General features: G+C 44.6%; 1 protein-coding gene across 1 annotated transcript; it reads right to left on the minus strand.

Moving 5' to 3' along the window:
• Nucleotides 1–8,490: 8,490 nt before the first annotated feature.
• On the minus strand, nt 8,491–15,745 carry LOC122941677 (oocyte zinc finger protein XlCOF6.1-like). The gene is made up of 2 exons (XM_044299097.1): nt 15,455–15,745; nt 8,491–9,877 (listed from the first exon to the last, which is right to left on the minus strand). The coding sequence occupies exons 1-2, from the start codon at nt 15,582–15,584 to the stop codon at nt 8,805–8,807; spliced, it is 1,203 nt and encodes a 400-aa protein (XP_044155032.1). The 5' UTR covers nt 15,585–15,745; the 3' UTR covers nt 8,491–8,804.
• Nucleotides 15,746–15,781: the final 36 nt, after the last annotated feature.

The following is a 15,781-nucleotide window of genomic DNA, read 5'->3' on the forward strand; positions in this document are numbered from 1 at the left end:
CAGGGGGACAGTATACAACCGCTACTCTGAGGGAGAGGGGATGGAAGAGCCTGAGGGTGTGAACCTTGAAAGAAGGGAATAAGAGAGATGGAACTGGGGGGGGATAACCTGGAAAGTGCTTTGTGGGGACAGGAGAATGCCAACTCCACCACCATGTCTGTTCTCAGGTCTGTGGGTATAGGAGAAGTGTAGTCCGCCATAGGAGAGAGCAGCAGGGGAAGCCATGTCAGATTCCTAAATCCAGGTTTCAGTGAGGGCCAGCAGGTTTAGAGAGTTAGTTAAAAATAAGTTTTGAATGTAGGGGAGCTTGTTGCAGACTGACCGTGAATTCCAGAGCGCACAGTTAAAAGAAGGGAAAGAAGGTGGACACCAAATGTTGATGAGGTATGCAAGGTTTCTGTGAGAGATGGGGGAGGGGTTGATGTGGGGGCAGGGTGGGCCAGGGTTAGAAGAGATATCCCCTGAAATAAGAAGTAAAAGTAAAGAGAGGAAAATCTAATGGTTGTAGGATTTGTGGGAGAGCTTGTTGTGGGACACAATGGTTTCAATTGATTAAGAAGGGTGAAGAAAGCATGGGAGCTGTACATGGGGGAGTGGAGGAAAGAGGGGCAGATGTGGATGGAAGGTAATGAAGGAGGAACAGGGCGGTGAATGTGGAGGTAAAAAGCATATATAAAAAGGGACATAGAGACAAGGCACATAGTTGAGGAAGAGTGTGAGGATGTGTAGTACTGATAACCTACCTGTGTCCTGCCTCGTCTAACTGCCATGTTTAACTGCATGACACTTAGCGATGAAGACACTATGCGGTAGAAGACCACTGCATGCACCCCACACCCAGTGTGATATATATGTAGCGGAGCTGTCTCTGTGTGATGTGTATGTAGCAGGGCTGTCTCTGTGTGACGTGTATGTAGAGGAGCTGTCTCTGTGTGATATGTATGTAGCGGAGCTGTCTTTGTGTGATGTGTATGTAGCGGAGCTGTCTCTGTGTGATGTGTATGTAGCAGAGCTGTGTCTGTGTGATGTGTATGTAGCGGAGCTGCCTCTGTGTGATGTGTATGTAGCAGAGCTGTCTCTGTGTGATGTGTATGTAGCGGAGCTGTCTCTGTGTGACGTGTATGTAGCAGAGCTGTCTCTCTGTGTGATGTGTATGTAGCGGAGCTGTCTCTGTGTGATGTGTATGTAGCAGAGCTGTCTCTGTGTGATGTGTATGTAGAGGAGCTGTCTCTGTGTGATGTGTATGTAGCAGAGCTGTCTCTGTGTGACGTGTATGTAGCGGAGCTGTCTCTGTGTGATGTGTATGTATCAGAGCTGTCTCTGTGTGATGTGTATGTAGCAGAGCTGTCTCTCTGTGTGACGTGTATGTAGCAGAGCTGTCTCTGTGTGACGTGTATGTAGCAGAGCTGTCTGTGTGATGTGTATGTAGAGGAGCTGTCTCTGTGTGATGTGTATGTAGCAGAGCTGTCTCTGTGTGATGTGTATGTAGCAGAGCTGTCTCTGTGTGATGTGTATGTAGCGGAGCTGTCTTTGTGTGATGTGTATGTAGCGGAGCTGTCTCTGTGTGACGTGTATGTAGCAGAGCTGTCTCTGTGTGATGTGTATGTAGCAGAGCTGTCTCTGTGTGATGTGTATGTATCAGAGCTGTCTCTGTGTGACGTGTATGTAGCGGAGCTGTCTCTGTGTGACGTGTATGTAGCAGAGCTGTCTCTGTGATGTGCATGTAGCGGAGCTGCCTCTGTGTGATGTGTATGTAGCGGAGCTGTCTCTGTGTGACGTGTATGTAGCGGTGCTGTCTCTGTGTGATGTGTATGTAGCGGAGCTGTCTCTGTGTGATTTGTGAGTAGCGGAGCTGTCTCTGTGTGATGTGTATGTAGCGGAGCTGTCTCTGTGTGATGTGTATGTAGCGGAGCTGTCTCTGTGTGATGTGTATGTAGCGGAGCTGTCTCTGTGTGACGTGTATGTAGCGGAGCTGTCTCTGTGTGATGTGTATGTAGCGGAGCTGTCTCTGTGTGACGTGTATGTAGCGGAGCTGTCTCTGTGTGACGTGTATGTAGCGGAGCTGTCTCTGTGTGACGTGTATGTAGCGGAGCTGTCTCTGTGTGACGTGTATGTAGCGGAGCTGTCTCTGTGTGATATGTATGTAGCGGAGCTGTCTTTGTGTGATGTATGTAGCAGAGCTGTCTCTGTGTGAAGTGTATGTAACAGAGCTGTCTCTGTGTGAAGTGTATGTAGCAGAGCTGTCTCTGTGTGAAGTGTATGTAACAGAGCTGTCTCTGTGTGATATGTATGTAGCGGAGCTGTCTCTGTGTGATGTGTATGTAGCGGTGCTGTCTCTGTGTGATGTGTATGTAGCAGAGCTGTGTCTGTGTGATGTGTATGTAGCGGGCTGTGTCTGTGTGATGTGTATGTAGCAGAGCTGTGTCTGTGTGATGTGTATGTAACAGAGCTGTCTCTGTGTGATGTGTATGTAGCGGAGCTGTCTCTGTGTGATGTGTATGTAGCGTAGCTGTCTCTGTGTGATGTGTATGTAGCAGAGCTGTGTCTGTGTGATGTGTATGTAGCGGTGCTGTATCTGTGTGATGTGTATGTAGCAGAGCTGTGTCTGTGTGATGTGTATGTAGCGGGCTGTGTCTGTGTGATGTGTATGTAGCAGAGCTGTGTCTGTGTGATGTGTATGTAACAGAGCTGTCTCTGTGTGATGTGTATGTAGCGGAGCTGTCTCTGTGTGATGTGTATGTAGCGTAGCTGTCTCTGTGTGATGTGTATGTAGCAGAGCTGTGTCTGTGTGATGTGTATGTAGCAGAGCTGTCTCTGTGTGAAGTGTATGTAACAGAGCTGTCTCTGTGTGATGTGTATGTAGAGGAGCTGTCTCTGTGTGATGTGTATGTAGAGGAGCTGTCTCTGTGTGATGTGTGTGTAGTGGAGCTGTCTGTGTGATGTGTACGTAGCGGAGCTGTCTCTGTGTGATGTGTATGTAGCGGAGCTGTGTCTGTGTGATGTGTATGTAGCGGTGCTGTCTCTGTGTGACGTGTATGTAGCGGAGCTGTCTCTGTGTGACGTGTATGTAGCAGAGCTGTCTCTGTGTGACGTGTATGTAGCAGAGCTGTCTCTGTGTGACGTGTATGTAGCAGAGCTGTTTCTGTGTGATGTGTATGTAGCGGAGCTGTCTCTGTGTGATGTGTATGTAGCGGAGCTGTCTGTGTGATGTGTATGTAGCGGAGCTGTCTCTGTGTGACGTGTATGTAGCAGAGCTGTCTCTGTGTGATGTGTATGTAGCGAAGCTGTCTCTGTGTGACGTGTATGTAGCGGAGCTGTCTCTGTGTGACGTGTATGTAGCGGAGCTGTCTCTGTGTGATGTGTATGTAGCGGAGCTGTCTCTGTGTGACGTGTATGTAGCGGAGCTGTCTCTGTGTGACGTGTATGTAGCGGAGCTGTCTCTGTGTGACGTGTATGTAGTGGAGTTGTCTCTGTGTGATGTGTATGTAGCTGAGCTATGTCTGTGTGACATATATGTAGTGGAGCTGTCTCTGAGTGATGTGCATGTAGCTGAGCTGTCTCTGTGTGATGTGTATGTAGCGGAGCTGTCTCTATATGATGTGTATGTAGCGGAGCTGTCTCTGTGTGAAGTGTATGTAGCTGAGCTGTCTCTGTGTGAAGTGTATGTAGCAGAGCTGTCTCTGTGTGATGTGTATGTAGCGGAGCTGTCTCTGTGTGATGTGTATGTAGCAGAGCTGTCTCTGTGTGATGTGTATGTAGTGGAGCTGTCTCTGTGTGATGTGTATGTAGCAGAGCTGTCTCTGTGTGATGTGTATGTAGCAGAGCTGTTATTTGTATGTGCGATCTACACGTGATACAGCACATTTTATATGTGAGTGTAGCAGAGCTGTGTTATAAATGATACGAGCTATATCTTATCTGGTACTGATTTATCAGGTCTGTGTTATTTTGGGGCCTGAGGACCTGACACCATTTTCACACATTTACTTAACCCCTTAAGGTCCCTTTCACACGAGCAAGTTTTCCGCGCGGGTGCAATGCGTGACGTTAACGCATAGCACCCGCACTGAATCCTGACCCATTCATTTCAATGGGTCTGTGTACATGAGCGTTGTTTTTCACGCATCAGTTCTGCGTTGCGTGAAAATCGCAGCATGTTCTATATTCTGCGTTTTTCACGCAGCCCTGGCCCCATAGAAGTGAATAGGGCTGCGTGAAAAACGCATTGCATCCGCAAGCAAGTGCGGGTGCGATGCGTTTTTCACTGATGGTTGCTAAGAGATGTTGTTTGTAAACATTCAGTTTTTTATCACGCGCGTGAAAAACGCATCAAAACGCATTGCACCCGCGTGGAAAAAACTGTAACACTGAACGCAATCGTAGACAAAACTGACTGAACTTGCTTGCAAAATAGTGCGAGTTTCACTGAACGCACCCTGAACGCATCCGGCCCCAATCCGCAACGCCCGTGTGAAACCAGCCTAATGCATTGTGACATCCTGTACATGAGCTTTCAGAGCTTGTATGGAGCGGGCTCAGGCACTGATCTCTCTATGGCAGGTGCCGGATGTATTATACAGATGACAATCTGGGAATGGAGATGACTCTGATCCCAGTCATTTAACCCATTAGATACCGCTGTCCATAGAGACTGCGGCATCTGTGAGGTTAGACAGAGGGAGGGGCTTCCTCTGATCAGAGCCCCTGTGGTGAAATCATGGGGCTCCAATCATCGGTTGCTATGACAGCCTGGTGCCTTGTGTAGACTCCTAGGCCTGTCATAGTGAACTGCCTGCAAAGCTAAGCCTGAAACACAGCCTGACAGGCAGCCAGCAAACATACCATAGACTGCAATAGTCTTCTATTGCAGTGTATAGTACAAGTGATCAGGAGATCACACATACACGTCCCCTAAGGGTACTAAAAAGGATATTAACCCCTTTTACCCCAGTATTTGACCTCCTGCCCATGCCATTTTTTGCAAATCTGACATGTGTCACTTTATATGGTAATAACTTTGGAACACTTTTACTTATCCAAGCCATTCTGAGAGTGTTTTCTCGTGACACATTGTATTTCATGATAGGAATAAATTTGAATCAATATATTTCACCTTTTATTTATGAAAGAAAACAAATTACCCAATTTTAATTTCTCTGCTTTTAAAATAGAAAGTCATACCTTATAAAATAGATATTACTTAACATTCCCCATATGTCTACTTTATACCAAAAGGAAAGAAACAGAACTGGATCGCACATCCACATGCAATGCTTTGATCTAATTAAACTCGCTTCTAAGCTTAATATTTAGTGTACAGTCGTGGCCAAAAGTTTTGAGAATGACACAAATATTAGTTTTCACAAAGTTTGCTGCTAAACTGCTTTTAGATCTTTGTCTCAGTTGTTTCTGTGATGTAGTGAAATATAATTACATGACATGTATGCAAAGAGTCAGTATTTGCAGTGTTGGCCCTTCTTTTTCAGGACCTCTGCAATTTGACTGGGCATGCTTTCAATCAATTTCTGGGCCAGTTCCTGACTGATAGCAACCCATTCTTTCATAATCACTTCTTGGAGTTTGTCAGAATTAGTGGGTTTTTGTTTGTCCACCCGCCTCTTGACGATTGACCACAAGTTTTCAATGGAATTAAGATCTGGGGAGTTTCCAGGCCATGGACCCAAAATTTCAACGTTTTGGTCCCCGAGCCACTTAGTTATCACTTTTGCCTTATGGCACGGTGCTCCATCATGCTGGAAAATGCATTGTTCTTCACCAAACTGTTGGAATGTTGGAAGAAGTTGCTGTTGGAGGGTGTTTTATTACCATTCTTTATTCATGGCTGTGTTTTGGGGCAAAATTGTGAGTGAGCCCACTCCCTTGGATGAGAAGCAACCCCACACATGAATGGTCTCAGGATGCTTTACTGTTGGCATGACACAGGACTGATGGTAGCGCTCACCTTTTCTTCTCCGGACAAGCCTTTTTCCTGATGCCCCAAACAATCGGAAAGAGGCTTCATCGGAGAATATGACTTTGCCCCAGTCCTCAGCAGTCCATTCACCATATTTTCTGCAGAAGATCAATCTGTCCCTGATTTTTTTTTTTTTTAGAAAAGTGGCTTCTTTGCTGTCCTTCTTGACACCAGGCCATCTTCCAAAAGTCTTCGTCTCACTGTGCGTGCAGATGCGCTCACACCTGCCTGCTGCCATTCCTAAGCAAGCTCTGCACTGGGGGCACTTCGATCCCGCAGCTGAATCCTCTTTAGGAGACTATCCTGGCGCTTGCTGGACTTTCTTGGACGCCCTGAAGCCTTCTTAACAAGAATTGAACCTTTTTCCTTGAAGTTCTTGATGATCCTATAAATTGTTGATTGAGGTGCAATCTTAGTAGCCACAATATCCTTGCCTGTGAAGCCATTTTTATGCAACACAATGATGGCTGCATGCGTTTCTTTGCAGGTCACCATGGTTAACAATGGAAGAACAATGATTTCAAGCATCACCCTCCTTTTAACAGGTCAAGTCTGCCATTTTAACCCAATCAGCCTGACATAATGATCTCCAGCTTTGTGCTCGTCAACATTCTCACCTGAGTTAACAAGACGATTACTGAAATGATCTCAGCAGGTCCTTTAATGACAGCAATGAAATGCAGTGGAAAGTTTTTTTGGGGATTAAGTTAATTTTCATGGCAAAGAAGGACTATGCAATTCATCTGATCACTCTTCATAACATTCTGGAGTATATGCAAATTGCTATTATAAAAACTTAAGCAATTTCCAATATTTATGCAATTCTCAAAACTTTTGGCCACGACTGTACAGCTTATAGTGATCCTATGGACAATTGCTTACATCTCCTTGGTGAATTTTTTCAGCTTATAGTGGTCCTATGAACAGATCCTTCCATCTCTTTTGTGGAGTGTACAGCTTATAGTGGTCCTATGGACTGATCCTTCCATCTCCTCTGGGGAGTGTATAGCTTATAGTGGTCTTATAGACAGATCCTTCCATCTCTTCTCTGGAGTGTATGGCTTAGGCTGTATTCACACGTCCGCAATGTGTTTTGCGGATACACGGAGACACGGATCCGCAAAACACGGAAAGCGGCAATGCGCTTTCCGCATTTTGCGGACCGCACATTGCCGACATAATAGAATATGCCTGTTCTTGTCCGCAATTGCGGACAAGAATAGGACATGTTCTATTTTTTTGCGGAAACGGAAGCACGGATGCGGAAGTGCGGATCCGCAAATGTGGATGCGGACAGCACATTCCATCCCCATAGAGAATGAATGGGTCCGCACCCTTTCCGCAAAATTGCGGAAAGGATGCGGACCCATTTTGCGGACGTGTGAATGGAGCCTTATAGTGGTCCTGTTGACAGATCCTTCCATCTTCTCTGTAAAGTGTACGGCTTATAGTGGTCCTATAGAAAGATCCCTCCATCTCCTCTATAGAGTGGTCCCATGGATAGATCCTTCCATCTCCCCTGTTGAGTGTGTGGCATATAGTGGTTCTACCTACAGATACTTCCATCTCTCCTGTGGAGTGCATGCCTTATAGTGGTCCTATGGACTGATCCTTCCATCTCCTCTGTAGAGTGTGTGGCTTTGTTGAATCCTTGATTTAATGCCCTCTTTACCTCATCTGTGAGTTTTGGTGGATGTTCTTCACTTGTCAGGGTTGGAGTTAAGCCATATTTTTTCCATTGTGTTATAATGGATTTTATGGTGCCCCATGGGATGTTCAATTTTTTTTTATTTTTTTATTTTTTTTTTATACCCCAACCCTGATTCATGCTACTCCACAACTTTGTCTTTGAACTGTTTGGAGAGCTCCTTGGTCTCCATGTTGCTTGCTTTGTAGAGTTGCAGATTTAGGGGTCTTTCAGAACGGAAGCATTCATACTCACATCCTGTGATATTTTTATGGCACAATGGGGGGCCCTTATTCAACTATTTATGTTATTTTGGAAGGTAATTGGTTGGATCAGATCTTATTTTAGAGTTTCTTAGAAAAGGCGGTGAATACACAGTATATATACTGTACACTCACAACTAATCAGTTATTTATTTTTTAACACCTTTTTTTTATTCATTCCACCATAACAATCTGGACTATTCTTGTAAGTTTTATACTATTGCACATGCTGCAGGTTACAGCATAATACAGCACCCACAAAATCAATGAGACCAAATCTGATATACCACTGTGCGTATTTTGTACACATGGAAATTGACCTGTGGTGTGACTTTAAAAATTCACAGCAAGTCAATTATTTGTGTGGATCCATGATTGCTGTATTGTGGTTTCACCATGGACTATGACTGAGTTGTAAAAATACACAAAAATTCCCCACCAAAATCTACAATACATAGTGTTGAGTTATGTGCGTTTTTTTGTGCTTTTCATGTTGTTTTCTGCACCATCTTAAAAGCAAAGTGATAAGTTTCTATATGCTTTTGAATAAGACATTTATTGGTAATTACAGAAATTTCTCAATAATCATTTAGTGCTTTAAATTAATTTCCCTTGCTTGGACTGCAACTTGAGAGCTTTGGCTTTTTAACTGTATGAGTTTTCTGATGGTAACCAAGATGTGTTTTCTGATTAAAACATTTCCCACATTCCGAGCATGAGTATGGTCTCGCCCCTGTGTAATTCTCTGATGTCTAACAAGATCTGATTTATTATAAAAACATTTCTCGCATTCTGAGCATGAAAATGGCTTCTCTCCTATGTGAGTTCTCTGATGTATAACAACGTCTTGCTTCTGGGTAAAATATTTACCGCATTCTGATCATGAAAATGGCTTCTCCTCTGTGTGAATTCTCTCATGTCTTACAAGATGTGATTTATAATTAAAACATTTCTCGCATTCTGAGCATGAAAATGGCTTCTCCCCTGTGTGAGTTCTCTGATGTATAACAACGTCTTTCTTCTGAGTAAAATATTTCCCGCATTCTAAACATGAAAATGGCTTCTCCCCTGTGTGAATTTTCTGATGTCTAACAAGATGTGATTTATAATTAAAACATTTCTTGCATTCTGAGCATGAAAATGGCTTCTCCCCTGTGTGAGTTCTCTGATGTATAACAACGTCTTGCTTCTGGGTAAAATATTTTCCGCATTCTGAACATGAAAATGGCTTCTCCTCTGTGTGAATTCTCTGATGTCTAACAAGATGTGATTTATAATTAAAACATTTCTCGCATTCTGAGCATGAAAATGGCTTCTCCCCTGTGTGATTTCTCTGATGTATAACAACGTCTTTCTTCTGGGTAAAATATGTCCCGCATTCTAAACATGAAAATAGCTTCACCCCAGTGTGAATTCTCTGATGTCTAACAAGATCTGATTTAGCATTAAAACCTTTCTCGCATTCGGAGCATGAAAATGGCTTCTCCCCTGTGTGAGTTCTCTGATGTCTAGCAAAATTAGATTTACGGTGAAAACATTTCCCACATTCTGAACATGAAAATGGCTTCTCCTCTGTGTGAATTCTCTGATGTCTAATAAGATCTAATTTGCAGCTATAACATTTCTCACAGTGTGAGCATGAAAATTGCTTCTGCCCTTCGTGACTTCTCTGATGTTTAACAAGGTCTGATTTCTGGATAAAACTTTTTCCACATTCTGAAAATGAAATTTGCTTTTCCCATCTTTGATGTTCACCCCTTCTGTGTTCTTTGTTTTGCTTAACAGTCTGTGATAAATCAGAAGATCGGATCCATCGAAAAAAATCAGATGATGGATCTTTGCTGTGAAAGTCTGAGGATACATCTGGGATAATGATATGCTGTTCATATACATCTTGAGGCATAGTATGTTGTGAAGATATCCCATGTCCATCTGAGCTCCTGGTGCAGTCATCTGCCAAGAATAAATTTGTATTATTTTTGAATGATATAACCTTAAATAATATTAATATGTTATACCATTTCTATCTCAACATTTAAATATAAATTGCAAGTAATGTAACAAAATTAAATCCTTCACTGACTAGGACAGTTGATTGCAAAACAGATTCTTATCAAATCTAATCTCAAAGCAAGAACCATTAGATCAGAATGTTAGGTCACTAGGCTGTAGTTTTCCACTTTTGTGTTGAAGCCAGCATCTTCAAAGGTTGACTTTTCAGTGTGTCTATCATATGCTTTTCTAGTTAAATACTCAGTTGAGAATCATAAAATGACCTGTAAGTCAGTGCTATTAGTGGGTGCCCATCTCATGTAATCCCACAAAATATAGGAACTTCAGCAAATACCAAAGGAGAGTACCACTATGGCCATGAAATTGTGGCTTTGGAGCAAATGTAAGGCTGGATTAGCATATTTAATGTATTTTATTTTTATCCCTTAGCACCTTAGTGAGGGTGCTCAGCTGTATAATGATAGTCAGGGTTCTGCTCTAATGGTCAGGATTGTTATAACCTGGCAACCAGTGATCTAATAAAAACAAAAATTTGCGGAGTTGCTGGTTTTTTTTCTATTGTTTTTAAAAACAGTTAAAAACCACCACTTTTCCCAGAACAAAAGCAAGCTCTTCAGGCGAGCTGACCCTGTAAAAGATTGTAGGTGAAGGCCTGCTGGTGAGCCGACCCTCTAAAAACTTATATGCGAGGGCCTGCAGCTGAGCTGACACTCTAAAAAATTATATGAGGGGGCCTGCAACAGAGCTGACCCTCTAAAAAATTATATGCGAGGGCCTGTAGGTGAGCTGATCCTCTAAAAAATTATATGTGAGAGCCTGCAGCTGAGCTGGCCCTCTAAAAAATTATATGCAAGGGCCTGCAGGTGAGCTGACCCTGTAAAACATTATATTTGAAGCGCATATATGCGACTGCATTATATAGAAACATAACATAGAAACATAGAATGTGTCGGCAGATAAGAACCATTTGGCCCATCTAGTCTGCCCAATATATCTGAATCCTATGAATAGCCCCGGCCCTATCTTATATGAAGGATGGCCTTATGCCTATCCCATGCATGCTTAAACTCCTTCACTGTATTTGCAGCTACCACTTCTGCAGGAAGGCTATTCCATGCATCCACTACCCTCTCAGTAAAGTAATACTTCCTGATATTACTTTTAAACCTTTGCCCCTCTAATTTAAAACTGTGTCCTCTTGTGGTAGTTTTTCTTCTTTTAAATATGCTCTCCTCCTTTACCGAGTTGATTCCCTTTATGTATTTAAAAGTTTCTATCATATCCCCTCGGTCTCTTCTTTCTTCCATATGTGGCGAATAAGCATGTTGATATGATGGAAGAGGAGGAGGGGGAAGAGAAAAGGAAGATTCAACCATATACCCTTGTTTGTGGTGGAAGGGGTGCATGGGAATACAGTGTATTCAGTAATCAGTACATTAAAAACAACACATTTAAAGGGCCTTTTTGTTCAGCCGCTTTCCTCTGGTGGAGTCAAGAAGTCATGGTCAATCCAGGCCTTGTTAATTTTTATAGTAGTTGTAAGGCCCTGAGGGATCATTGAGGATGCTGAGTCTGCTATGTACTCCTTCACCATCTTCCAAAATGATTCTCTCCTTGTGACAGTAGGCCGCATCAGGGTGAGGGTGCTGGCGGGGTGGCATGAAACTGTCCCAGGATTTGGAGAGTGTTGCCCTGCCTCTGTTGGAATTGCTGTGTGTTCCCCTTGACTCCCCTCCTTGGTTTGCCAAGGAACTACGGACTCTGCCACCAGTGTTGTCAGATGGAAATTTTTGAAGCAATTTTTCAACAAGAATCTTCTGGTATTGCACCGTTTTGCTCGTCCTCTCCACCAGAGGAATGAGAGATGAGACGTTGTCTTTGTACCGGGGGTCCAGAAGGGTAAACAACCAGTAATCTGTGTTGTATCTGGAAAGGCAGCCTAACATGAAGTCAGCCATGTGTGCCAGAGTACCAACAGGCAAGACTTCGCTGTCGTCATCAGGAGGATCACTCTCAATCTCCTCATCCTCTTCCTCCTCTTCTGCCCACCCGCGCTGAACAGATGGAATTAAACTTCGCTCTGTACCGGAGGCAACCGTCTCCTGTTCCTCCTCCTCCTCTTCATCGTCCAATTCACGCTGAGAAGAAGAACTGAGGGTGGCCTGACTATTACCCTGTGTAATGTCTTTCCTCATTTCCACCTCTTCCACAAAGCATCATCCTTAATTGCGAGCAGCTAGCGTTTGAGTATACACAGAAGTGGGAGGGTTACGCTGATAATAGCGTTATCGGCGCTCACCATCAGTGTTGATTCCTCAAAGTTTCTTAAAACCTCACAGAGGTCAGACATCCATGCCCACTCCTCGCTTGTGAATAGCGGAAGCTGACTGGAAAGGTGAAGACCATGTTGCAGCTGGTATTCCACTACTGCCCTCTGCTGCTTGCAAAGCCTGGCCAACATATGGAACGTGGAGTTCCAGCACACGCTCACGTCGCACAACAGCTGGTGAGCTGGCAATTTCAATCGCTGCTGCAGCGTGGACAGACCGGCTGAAGATGTCGTGACTTGCGGAAATGTGCACACACGTGGCACACCTTCACCAGTAGCTCATGCAAATTGGGGTAGGTTTTTAGAAACTGCTGAACTACAAGGTTGAATACGTGGGCAAGGCATGGGATGTGTCTTAGCTTGCCCAGCTCCAAAGCCGCCACCAAGTTACGCCATTATCAGACACAACCATGCCTGGTTCTAGGTTGAGTGGCGAGAACCACAGCTCAGTCGGGTCTCTTATACCCTGCCACAGCTCTGCAGCAGTGTTCTGTTTGTCCCCTAAGCATATCCGCTTCAGCACGGCTTGTTGCCGCTTCCCCACTGCAGTGCTACACTGCTTTCAGCTACCGACTGATGACTGACCGGTGCTGCACGTAGATAATTCAGAGGTAGAAGTGGAGAAGGAGAACTGGGGGTTGGAGCCACTAAGGTAGTTGCTGGCGGAAACCCTGATCGACGTAGGTCCCGCAATCCTTGGCGTCATTAGCACCTGTGCCATACCAGGGTACGAATCGCTCCCGGCCTCAACATTCACCCACTGTACCGTCAGGGAAATGTAGCATCCCTGGATGAATGTACTTGTCCATGTGTCCATGGTTAAGTGGACCTTCCCAGTAACTGCGTTGGTCAGGGCACATGTGATGGTACGGGACACATGTTGGTGTAAGGCGGGCATGGCACACCTTAAATAGTGGCATCTGGGGACTGCGTAACGCGGGACGGTCAATGACATCAGGCTGTGGAAAGCCTCAGTGTCCACTAGCCTAAATGGCAACATTTCCAGGGCCAGTAATTTGGAAAGCTACACATTTAGTGCTATGGCCTGTGGGTGGGTGGCTGTGTATTTTTTCTAGCGTTCAAAGGCCTGGGGTAAGGACATTTGGACGCTGATGGTGCTTGCAAAGGTCCCGATGCAGGGCGGGAGGCATCTGGGCCTGCGCCTTCAACAAGGGATTGGCCAGCACATAACATAGGAGAAGAGGAGGCAGTGGTGTGACCCGCAGACACAGATTGTGGACCCAGGCATTAGTCCCACCTATTATGGTGCTTGGATGCCATGTGGCGGATCATGCTGGTGGTGGTGAGGTTGCTAGTGTTCACGCCCCGGCTGATTTTCGTATGGCACAGGTTGCAAACTACTATTCTTTTGTCGTCCGCACTTTCTTTAAAAAAAATCTCCATACTGCGGAACATCTACCCTTTGGCAAGGGAGATTTCCACAAGGGGGTGCTCTGTGGAACAATTGCGGGCCTGTTTGGTGTGGCCCGACTTCTCCCTTTTGCCACCCCACTGCCTCTTCCAGCCTATTGCGGTGCTGCAGATCTCTCCCCCTCTGTACTGCTCTCCTTGCTCGGCTTGTCACTTCCCAGGTCGGGTCAGTGATCTCATCGTCCACCACCTCCTTATCCACTTCCTCACTCTGAGCATCTTCCTGATTTGTTGACCTAACCACAACCTCAGTGATTGCAAACTGTGTCTCATTCTCTTCATCAACCTCTTGAGACAGTAATTGCGATTGACTCATTGGCAACTTTGTCTAATCATCATCCACCTCATTAAACACTAATTGCCATTCACCACCGTCATGTTTTTGTGACTGTGGATGCTTATGAGGTTGGGAATCAGGGCACAAGATCTCATGTCCCTCTTCAAGCGTGCTGTAATGGTGATGAAAAGAGGTTCTCGGAATATCCTAGTGTGGGATCACTCGTTTGGCCAAACTGTAAATGGTGGGAGGAAGGAGGATCAGGGTGAAGATTGTGTGGACCAGACTTCTGGCTACTGAGACTGGACTTGGTGGAAGACAGGGTGGTGCTTAACCGACTGGAAGCATTATCTGCTGCAATCCAACCGACCACCTGCTCGCACTGGGCTGACTTCAAGAGTGGTGTCCTGCGCCGCCCTGGAAACTGGGACATAAAGCTAGATATCGAGGATGATTGTTTTTCTTGTGCTCTGGCTGAAGGCACTGTTTATCTGCGCCCAGGGCCATGGTCTATGCGTGCACAATCAGCATTACAGCTACTTCCCGTCCCTTACTGCTCGCCTTATTCATTTTAAATGGGATATATTCTTGAAAGTATGTCACACGTACAGTAGCGTAGGATTTGGAAGTGTTTGTGCAAAAAAATTTACAACAGTATTTGTGATGAGGAAACGTTATACAGGACAGGTACCACAGGTAATGTCACACTTCGCAGTGTCTACGGAAAAACTGTACTAGATGTCACTGATATTTTAGGGATGCGCACACTGTAAACAGGAGATATGGCGCAGATAATTTATCTGTCCGCAGGGGACAACTTCAACGGAAACACTGCACTGGATGTCACTGATATTTTAGGTATGCGCACACTTTAAACAAGAGATGTGGCGCGGATAATTTAACTGTCCACAGCGGACTATTACAGGGTATTTAACGCAGGATGCGCTAAAATTATATATTGCTGCTTTCACACACAATAGTCCTTAAAAATACTTTTGGGTCTCTGAAAAGTATTTTGTATAAAAATCTTCCTATTACACTCCTTACACTGTCTGTCACTTACTATGCACAGCTCTTCCTAACACTGAGCAATTTAGCGCAGGTTGCGCTACTGTTACAAGGACTTTTGGGTCACTGAAACGTTTTTGTACACTTATAATATTCGATTACACTCCCTACACGCTCTGTACCTTCCTATCCTCAGCTCTCCCTGACAAAATGAGCCAAACATGCGTCATAGGGTGTTATATAGCACCGAATGACGCATTCCGGCCAGCCAATCACTGTAATGCCAGTAGCCAACATAGCTATTGGCATTACAGTGAGGACAGTACTTACCTGCATGTTTATTGGTGCGGGGAGGAGACTCGAGTACATGCGGTACTCGGCCGAGTACCGCCATGTGCCGAGCATAGTGATGCTCGAGCCGAACTGGTATTCGGCCGAGCATGCTCGCTCAACACTACTAGTTACTACTCACCTGGGTGGTTATCTGTAGGAATGTCCTCTATACTCTGCTCATCACCCATCACATATGTCTCTGTAGGATTAATATTTTTCAGATCTTCACCCGGATTCACAAGCTGTGAAACAAATATTATAGAAGTCATCAGACGGTTGGAGAAGTCGTGTGGAAGATCAGTAATTAGAATGACAACCAAAAATGACCAGACAGCAGGAGATATCTGACCCAAATATCTGCAGGTCTCCTGTATAAATCCAACTTGTTAGTTCCTTATTCCAACCATAACTAGAAAATTGTGAGAAGATCCAGACCACATGTAATGTCTATGGTTGGCTGTAATCC

Source organism: Bufo gargarizans, chromosome 6 (assembly GCF_014858855.1).
Source record: "Bufo gargarizans isolate SCDJY-AF-19 chromosome 6, ASM1485885v1, whole genome shotgun sequence".
In the NCBI taxonomy this organism is placed as follows: domain Eukaryota; kingdom Metazoa; phylum Chordata; class Amphibia; order Anura; family Bufonidae; genus Bufo; species Bufo gargarizans.

Bases quoted from the DNA above. Each gene is read 5' to 3' on its own strand.
- LOC122941677 (XM_044299097.1), bottom strand. From the start codon at position 15,584: ATGACTTCTATAATATTTGTTTCACAGCTTGTGAATCCGGGTGAAGAT. The intron at 9,878-15,454 runs GTGAGTAGTAAC...TATTCTTGGCAG, and splicing joins TCCTACAGATAACCACCCAG to ATGACTGCACCAGGAGCTCA.